We start from the raw sequence: 9399 nt of genomic DNA on the forward strand, positions 1-9399 counted from the left end.
GATGAAAATGAGTTTTGAGCTAACGTGACCAATAATAGACTAAACCCTAATAGAGCTTGATGCTACAGTTCTACAAGAGAGTGGAAGAGCTATTTTTCTGAAAAGTGATAGAATGAGAGGGTTAGAACTGGTTTAGGAATTTTTAGACACCCTATGGACCAGCCTTAGATCCAATAGATTAAGATAAGCCCTTAAACTTTAGAACAGAGTTTAAGTGGGTCCACAATAGTTATATTTATTTAAAAAAAAAAATTAATTTACATTAGCATGTATGAGAATAATTACTATTTAACGAAGAAAAGGATAAAAAACCGGAAATGGAAGACAAATATCATATCTAACAATGATGAATCCGATGAAAGTAACATTTTACTTAAATAATAAAGTATAATCAAACTCCACCGCTATCATCTCTACACACACAATCATAACAAAAATCTTTGTAACTTTATATTTTATTGTAAAACAAGCATAGTAAGCTTTTGCTACAAATAAGCAAATTCATAATAGTAGGATAGGAGACTTGTTATGAAATAATAAATTATAAAAAGGAATTTATATCAAATTCACCGAAAACATCCTCAGCATAACATAAAATAAAACAGTCGCATTTGTTTCTCGTCTATTTCGCCCTTTGTTTCCTTGGAAGCAGTTAAACGAACATTGCGTAAAGGCTCACATAAAATAAGTAATTACTTGATTTTGACAAACCAACAAACACAGGCAACACTCGCTTAAAGTAGTATATCTTGAACTTCCATCCAAACAATACGCCCCCTTTCAACACATCAAGAACATGAGAAACACTGAACTCCAAACTACGGAACAAGTAAAAATAAAAGAACTGGAAAATCCGATTAAGGATACATAGATATACCATAGTATTCATACAGACCAAGATGGATATGCATTCAACAATCCACCAATTTATTTTGAAGTTCGAATCAACATTCGACTTAGAAAAAAGAGAAAGTGAACCATTATACCACTCGTCATACTCAACACATAATAAGAACCTTAACGAAGACGCGACAACTAAACACATGCGCTCAACAAGTGAGCCCCATAATGTCAATATACCATTATCCAACTTTGACACCCACTTCTTATCTACCAACCTTCCCAACTATATAAAATCTGAAGCACTGCGGCAGAAAAAAGGGCTAGCACTATGGACCACTTGCAACCAAATGTCGGTAACAACGATTTTTTACAGGTGCAACATTATATGACGTTTCCACTATAAAAGTGAACAAACCATTGCAACACCACCAATCCCAGAAGATATAAGCTCCAAGACAACTGAGTAGTCTTTTATTTATCACCACCTATCCAACCCAACCAACCAGACAAGGCATTTACTCTGAACGAACTTTGAACGGTAAAGATGCATGTTTATCTTCCTTCGTCCGGGACCGAAGAGCTCATCATAATCTGTAATGATTAGTCAAAAATGTTAAACAATTCAATACAAGGGCGAGCAGTATAGGTTCCCTTGAGACCTCCGTAGCATTCTTGGAAACAAATAATAAGACCAAATTTGAGTGAAAGAGTAGGATGGTGCGATTTGCAATATTTGTCCTCCTCTAAAGTTGTATGAAGTTGTAAATATCAACAAATTGAAGAATTTGGCACTCACCTTTTGTAGTAGCAAGTGCCTGCAACAAGCCAAGGCCAAAGAAACTCCAACAACATTCAATGACGAAGCAGCAAAGTTGGAGTTTGATTGAGTAGCAAAAGGATGCAGCACATTCGCAATATGCCTTCAAGAACCTCAAATACATAAATACATTAGCAACAAAGAAATGAACATGACAAAACAAACAATAAGCAAACAGATGCATACCATCTATACTCTGATACTGACATCACACAAAGTAACGACCTGTCCAGATTGACTGTCCTTGAAATTGCTCAGGCAGAGGAGAAAACTGCTGATTTCCTGCTGTGAGCTGCTGTGGCTGCAGCTGCTGATCATGATGTGATTTTAAAAGATCATAGTTTTGATAATCTTGCCAACCATTTTGTTTCTCTGCATGAAGAGGCAGAGAATGAACTTGTTTGCCAGGAAAAGGAAAGCTGACATTAGGACTGAAGCCATTATTATTGACTAGCAGAGAATTTGACTGAGAGTAGTTGAGAGGACCATTGGATCCTAATCCTTTGGTTGATGAACGAAAATGATATCCGTCCAACCAACTGTAATCATCCATCATTGGATTCCCACTAATCGAATCTGAAACAGGGGATTCAAGGCCTTGTTTAGGAGGAACGTGACTGAAACCGGGAGGAGGTCCAAGGTGCCTAGTTGGTCGACTGACTGGGGCTTTTCTAGAACCAACTGGCAAAGCTGACGCTTTCACAGCTAAGTTATCAGTAAGAACTCCAGAAGATGCAATAGCATCAACTTTTGATGGTACTACATCCAAGGCTTTTGAGATACCATAAAACACGCCACTGGTATCAGCAGCACCTATAGATTGTTGGTTAGGAATAGGAAGTGAAACATGGTTGGAGAAGCCAATAGCTTCTTGTACACCAGGTTTCATAGCATGCCCATTCTCAAATAACCCAAGACCTTTAAAATTGTTAGCGAGAGAAATTTCCTCCTCTAACCACCTAGATGTCTGCAGCTGAACTGGTTGCATGTGTTGAGGCACCATACCACTACCAGGAACAGATAAAGTTTGATGACCAAGATTCATTAGAGGGTTAGGAGTAGAATTAACATGAAACTTTAAATCCCCTCCAGATGCTTTTAGAGCAGGTTCCAATCCCACATTGGGTGCCCATGATGAAGCAACCACATCAGCTCGTGTCTCAGACACTATAGGCTTAAAAACAATAACCTCATCATCCTCATCTCCTTCCATTTGCTGGTGCTGGTTTGACTGAACAATTTCCATCTCTGATTTGACAGCAGGTTTCTCTTGCACTAACTCTGTTGCATTCCGCATCTCTGAGTAGGTGGGTAGAACAAAATCATCTGCAGTTTGAGGCTCAACACCAATTACAAATTTCTTTGCCTTTGAATCAAAATATATCATTTTTTTATCAACCTTAACAACATTAGCTAAAGCCTTCCCTGCAGATAAAATCCTTTTGACTCGAGCTTTTCTTTCCTTGTCACCATCACTTCCAATAGAATGCTTCCTTGAAAAATCCAAGATGGTATGTGCAGGAAGAAGTGGAACAAATCCCCTTAGCTCAAAGTCCTCCCACAAAGCATGTCGGTTTTCAGTTTCCCCTTCCTCATACCTGCTCATGTTATTAAAGCAAGTCTCCTCTTCATCATCAATAGACATAGGCCCAACGGAAAGCAGCTTATTCAAGAAGGATACACATCGATTCCAAAACTCTGATCTCAAATTTGCCTGATTTTCGTCCACATCATTGCCAGCAGCAAGATCTGGATAACAAGCTAACCACTCAACAAAAACCAAAATGCCTGGTAAAAGATAACTAGAAGAAGGATCACGCAGCTGTGTGCATCTCTCTATTATGTAACCCATCAATTCAAAAGCAGCAGCAAATGCATTCTGAAGCAGAACAGCACGCTGTACAATTTCTGCATAAGTTTGACCTTCAGATTCCTTGTTCACATTATAAACTGTAAATACTAGAATGCAGACAATTCTGACAATGCCAAGTGCATTTTCGGGAGCATCTGTCCCAAAATTGAGCTCTTCATCTTGCCCAGAAGACAGAAGCTCACGAAGGTCAGTGACTACAGCAGCAAGAACTTCAGCAAAAGTCTCAAGGCTATATTGAGAAACAAGAAGTACAGGTCAGAGAAACATATGAATCAACAGTGAAAATACACAAGAAAGAAAAGGTTAAGAAAATACACCTAGTGCGTGTAAACAAGATCCCATTTAGACGGACAAAGCGAGTGCAGAAGTATATATAAGTTTCCTGTATACTGGATGCGCCTATTTTAGGACTGGCATCAACACCAGCACCCCTTGTTGCAAGTTTTGCTTCCCCTTTTCCTCTTCCTTTACCTGTTACCCGCCCAGAAGATTCCTTAACTGCATGAGCTTTAGCATCACCAGAAAGCTGAGAGTAACTTTGACGATTCTATCATGAATTATAACAACAGCTAGTTAGAATAACTGTCATGTAATGCACCAAAAGGATCACAGACAATAAAAATCAGCACATCCATTCACATATATAACAATAAACAGAATCACGTTCAAGGACTTGTTATTTAAACCCAAAGTGGTCCAGGCCGCAGCATGTTTCTTTAAAGAATTTTATAACACCAAATTCATACAATTATCTGCTTAAAATACATGCACGAACTTCCCATAAGATGAGTACTTATAACATGACTCCACCAACATGTAACCACTCTTAATATATAATATGATTCTTTAATGCACTTAATTTACAGCGTTGAACACTAAGAGTAAGAATGTGCGACTCTCATCCTCATAATAATACTTTAGTCTGCAAGCAATAATCATGATAGGATGTGATATCAAGAAGATGAAAGGCTGAATAGCAGCAAGCCAAAACAAAGAATAAAACACAAAGTCCTTAAACAATGACAAGAGCAAACACACGGAAGCATGGCCACATTACCTTGTCAAATGCAACTATCAAGTTTTCTCTTGCAGTTGTGAAGGGACTATCTACAGCCAGACTACGAAAATACCGATATATGGTCACCAGCATATCCCCAGAATATGAAGCCAACAAAGCAAGCTGGAAAACACAGACTCGTTAAAATGGAATATAAAAACAGTAAACATAAGTAAAAAAAAAACTACAAAGCAACAATTAAAAATCACAATGGATGCATGACTGCCAAACACCTGGTGATGGGGGTTCCCACTAGAAGGCCAAAGAGATGCAGCTTGCAAGTAGTAACTAGAAGCTGCTGTGTACTCCCGATTTTTTGAATCACCTTCACCATACATTCCTTTATAACGAGCAAGATCACCCAAGTATATCAGACAACGATGACAAGCTACTAAACCTTTCTTCATCTCAGTAGATTTCTTTCCATCTTTCTCCATGACAATCCGATTCTCTGAATCCTCAAAGTAACCAAGAGGAAGACCATACTTAGCCCTGATCTTTGTAATAAGGTCATGGTAAAATCCAGTTGCTTCTGAAAGGAAAGTCTTAAATTGTAGCCTTATTTTAGTTATCCTGTCCGGTCGTGCAGGGCCTTTCACTCCCTGAGATGAGTTTGCATTTGTAGAAGAAAGAGAAGCAGCACTGAAGTATGCTCTAAACTCCTCAATCCGCTTATAATGCAACTGCCAGAGTGCATATTCAATATTGTGCTGCTCAGAGAAAGCATGATCCTCGAGAATTATTGCTTCATAATTCTCCCGCATCTGTTGCCAAGCATTGGGATCTGATGGAACCCGCGCCTGAGCTGACCTCCGACGCTTATTCTCCAATTCAAGGTTCTGTGTAACAAATAATAATCGTAATATTACAAAACACACCTCTAGTATTCATTTAACCAAAACTCAAGGTTCTAGGTAACAAGTAATAGTAGACCTCTGCTATCTATCTCACCAAAAAGATCTCAAGTAAATCGATGTTAAAAACAAGAAAACCATGGAAAACAACAGCAAGTTAAAAATTGTGTTATTTCTTTCATAGTCACTCATTTTCATGTTCATAAAGTCAGCCAAAGAACATAAGAATTCTTAATTAAAATATTTATTTATTTAAGTCTAACAGTGAGGAGCTTGACATCGAAAAACAAATTCCCAGAGTTGCAGTTCAATTCAATGGTTGGTTCCAAAATGTAGACATTTCTTACTTAATGCCATTTTATTTTACAATGGCCTTTTTCCATGGCCAATCTTATCTTGAAAAAGATATTTACCAAGTCAGTAAGTAAGCCAACTTCATAAACTCTAAATCTTAAAATCATTACAAAATATACGAGACAAGGATTAACATTCAACAATTTTGCAAACATTGAAGCTTCAAAATTGAAAATAAACCACAATACCAAGTGCTAATCGATAAAGTTAACCAGATTATACAAAAATCACAGCAATAAACTATTGAAGCAATTTCAATCATTGTATTTGTTCATCAATTTTTACTCAAAGAGAATTGCCAAAAACAAAGGGAAAAGAAGGTAATACCTTTTCATAGAGGCGTTGTGCACGCTCCCTTGATGAAGGAGCAGACATTTTATCCATTTCTATTAACATCATCCATCAATTATTTCTTGACTAAACAGATTGAAATCACATCAATCCTGCAAAAATAAATTCTACAATTATAAATTGCTCACTTCAATGATTCATAGAATAGTTAACAAGTGAACTGATCACAAACTACTGTCGCTTCCATTCAAATTAATATCATTATATTCATACACTTTTACACAAAAACTGAAAACTGAATTACACACCAATAGAACTTTAAAAATGAAGTTTGAATTGAACAAACCACAGACCATATTAAACGAGATACAGCATAAAGTTATAATAGATATAATAGAAACATGCTTCAAACTGAAGCCTCCCAAAGTCAAACTCAAAATAAAATCCCAAAAAAAACAAAAAGACTTAGACTTCAGAACAAATATTATATCTGATAAAAACAAGTAAAACAAAAACTTAGGGTATCAAAAACTGAACCCACACAAATAAGCAACACCCATCATAAATCGCAAGCAATCATACAAATCTGTAAAAACCCGATAAAAATAGCAAAAAATTCAAAAGGATAAAAAAGGAATAACCATAACAACAACAAAACCATATTCGAAAAAGCCTCAGCATCATTCAGACCCCAAAAGCAATTCATGTAACTCAATTTCACAACCTCCAATCACAAGGTTCTTGCAAATTCGAATGACAAAAACTCCGTTTTGTTTCGGGGGTTAATTTAATAAAATCGGGAGAAAAAAAAAAGTAAAAATCCAAGGCAATACCAGATCTGCAAATCCATCAGGGAGACATCGTACTACAATCAATCAAATCCATGATTTCATAGCAGAAGATAAGTGAAACAACAATCGAAGCTTCCAGGACAAAAAAAATAATCAATTAAACAAAATAAATACATCAATCAACAAAAATAAGAAGAGATGATAAAACCTACCCGTGTAGGAAGGATCAATCAGGAGCACGGGGTTGAAATCGAGAGAGGAATGAAGAAGGTCTTCGTTAGGGTTTGGTTTGAGGAAGAAATAGAGAGAGAGTTTGTTGGGGGTCCAAAAAGAGATTGAGATGAGAAAATTCAATTCAACGTGTTTGTTTCTCTCTTTCTTTCTCTCCCTCTATCTCTTAAGGTTGTGGTGATTTTTTTTTTTTTTTTTGTCTTGCGGGCGGCGATGCCAACGACGGCGTTTAAATGAACCCCTTTCCCATTCCGCTACTTTCAATTGTTGACCTCTCTTCCATCTACTCTTTCTTTTCTTAGTTGTTTGGGTGTATTGATGTATTTAAAGAATTTTTTATTTTCATGTATGTTTATATGTTGTGAATCTTCTATCTATTAAATAATAAGTAAATAAAATCTGTTAATATTGCGATGTTTAAGATTAAATGCGAAATAAGTTTATACTTTTTTATCTAATTAATATTTTATAAAAAAATAATTTTTACTCTTTATTTTGTGTTTATATTTCAACTGCTATATCAATATCGTTTTCATAATTTCCCATATTCTCTTAGGTATGTTAGTATTTTACAACAAAACTTCCTTTTAAGATTTATTATATTTTTAAATGAGAAGTAAAACTTCTATTATAAAATGCATGAGTTCACTCTTATTTTATAATAATAAAAAAAATATTGTTGTTAATATTGTTAAAAAATAAATATATTATTAAATTTATAAAAAAAATTCATAAAACTTAATTATAAAATAAATAAGTTTTACAATTTAAGTATGGTTTTTTTATTAAAAATAGATTAGTTAGATTAGAAAAGTTAAAAAACTTAAAATGTAAAATAATATAATAATTTATATTAATAAAAATAAAATTAATAGTAAAGTATGTCCACTTAGAGAAATTATCAGTCTGTTACAAAAGATCCTTAATCAACTTAAACATAATTTATTTTATTAATTGACCACCTATAAAAAATCATATTATATGTATTTAACTCTTTTTTTTAGTTTATGTAAACGATATTTTGCGACTTTATCCTTTAATGTTTTTTTTATACACGTATGCTTACTTTTTAAATTAAATAATGCAATTTAAAAATATATATAATTTTAAAAGAATTATTTAAAAATTAAAAACAAAATATATGTGTTAATTATTTTAAGTGGGAACGCTAATTAGTTATAATTATAATTAAGGAGAGTAATCATATGTGTTTTATTAAATAAAATATATATTTTAATTTTTAAAAGATGAAACTGTTTCATAAAAAATTACATAGTTATGTGTCCTTATTAAAGGATAAAATTATTAAACAAAAAAATCATACCAGAGGATTTTAAAAAATACATTCAACTTTATCTTTTATTAATTTTAGACTCCCACAAAACACTATCCACTATAAATAATAATAGTTATCTTGATTGAAAACTATAAATAACCATATTATGTAATTGTAATATGGAATGTGACTAATCATTATTATTTGGACAATAAGAAGGAAGCATAGAAACGGGATTATTTTTAAATAAAAAAAAAAATAGATTCAGAATAAATTATTTGTATGGCATAAGTGAGTGTATGGACTTAGGTGAAACATAAATTACTAAATGTAATATTTTCACATAGTATAGTGACGGGTACCAATACTCAATTAAATGCTTAAAGTCATTTTGATTCTATCGAGAAATTACTATTCAAGGACAAACATACACTCGGTTTGAAAGTAGGAAAATGAAAGCTTATTTTGTACGAAATGAGTGTAGGGGAGGGTTGAGGAAGATATGTTCTGTTTTTGCAGGAGATAAGATTTGCAGTGGAGCACAAATGTTCTATCTGAAATAGACAATAGGACAATATAACTCTTCTACTGCAGGAATGAAACTCAGAGACAGAAAGCATATGTAGGAATGAGGGACAATGTTGCAACATGTTAAACAAGGGTAGACATCCACTAGGAAAATGTCATTATGTACATTATGTCAAGATAACATCATATTGGGACCATAATTTGATGTGACTATGTAATCTTTAGATTAATATGAAGTGACAAGGTCTAAAAAATTATTCTATTACTAAATTTGTCTATCATTATATAACATTTGTGCAATTATAGATTGTTGTAATATTAGACTAATATATTAGTCTCTTCCATAACACTTTGTTAGCATAGTTACCTCTAAAATGTGTAAACCTTATGTAAAGGTACCTTGTAACCTTTTTTGTAGAAAGATTATAGTACTCTTGGTACTCTATTTTATTTAATTTATTCATTTTTTTCTCATAAAAAAATG

General features: G+C 33.8%; 1 protein-coding gene across 2 annotated transcripts; it reads right to left on the reverse strand.

The window, feature by feature from the left end:
* Positions 1 to 836: 836 nt before the first annotated feature.
* On the reverse strand, positions 837 to 7408 carry LOC114188683 (protein SMG7). Of its 2 annotated transcripts, none has more exons than XM_028077275.1 (8): positions 7093 to 7408; positions 6126 to 6241; positions 4824 to 5429; positions 4591 to 4713; positions 3851 to 4080; positions 1847 to 3762; positions 1640 to 1763; positions 837 to 1434 (listed from the first exon to the last, which is right to left on the reverse strand). In XM_028077275.1, exons 2-6 carry the CDS (start codon positions 6195 to 6197, stop codon positions 1869 to 1871), a joined length of 2925 nt encoding a protein of 974 aa, XP_027933076.1. In that variant the 5' UTR covers positions 6198 to 6241; positions 7093 to 7408; the 3' UTR covers positions 837 to 1434; positions 1640 to 1763; positions 1847 to 1868. The 2 variants fall into 2 exon arrangements, with proteins under 2 accessions (XP_027933076.1, XP_027933077.1); XM_028077276.1 differs by having other exon boundaries at positions 1640 to 1773.
* Between the last annotated feature and the right edge of the window lie 1991 nt (positions 7409 to 9399).

Source organism: Vigna unguiculata, chromosome 6 (assembly GCF_004118075.2).
Source record: "Vigna unguiculata cultivar IT97K-499-35 chromosome 6, ASM411807v1, whole genome shotgun sequence".
Lineage (NCBI taxonomy): Eukaryota > Viridiplantae > Streptophyta > Magnoliopsida > Fabales > Fabaceae > Vigna > Vigna unguiculata.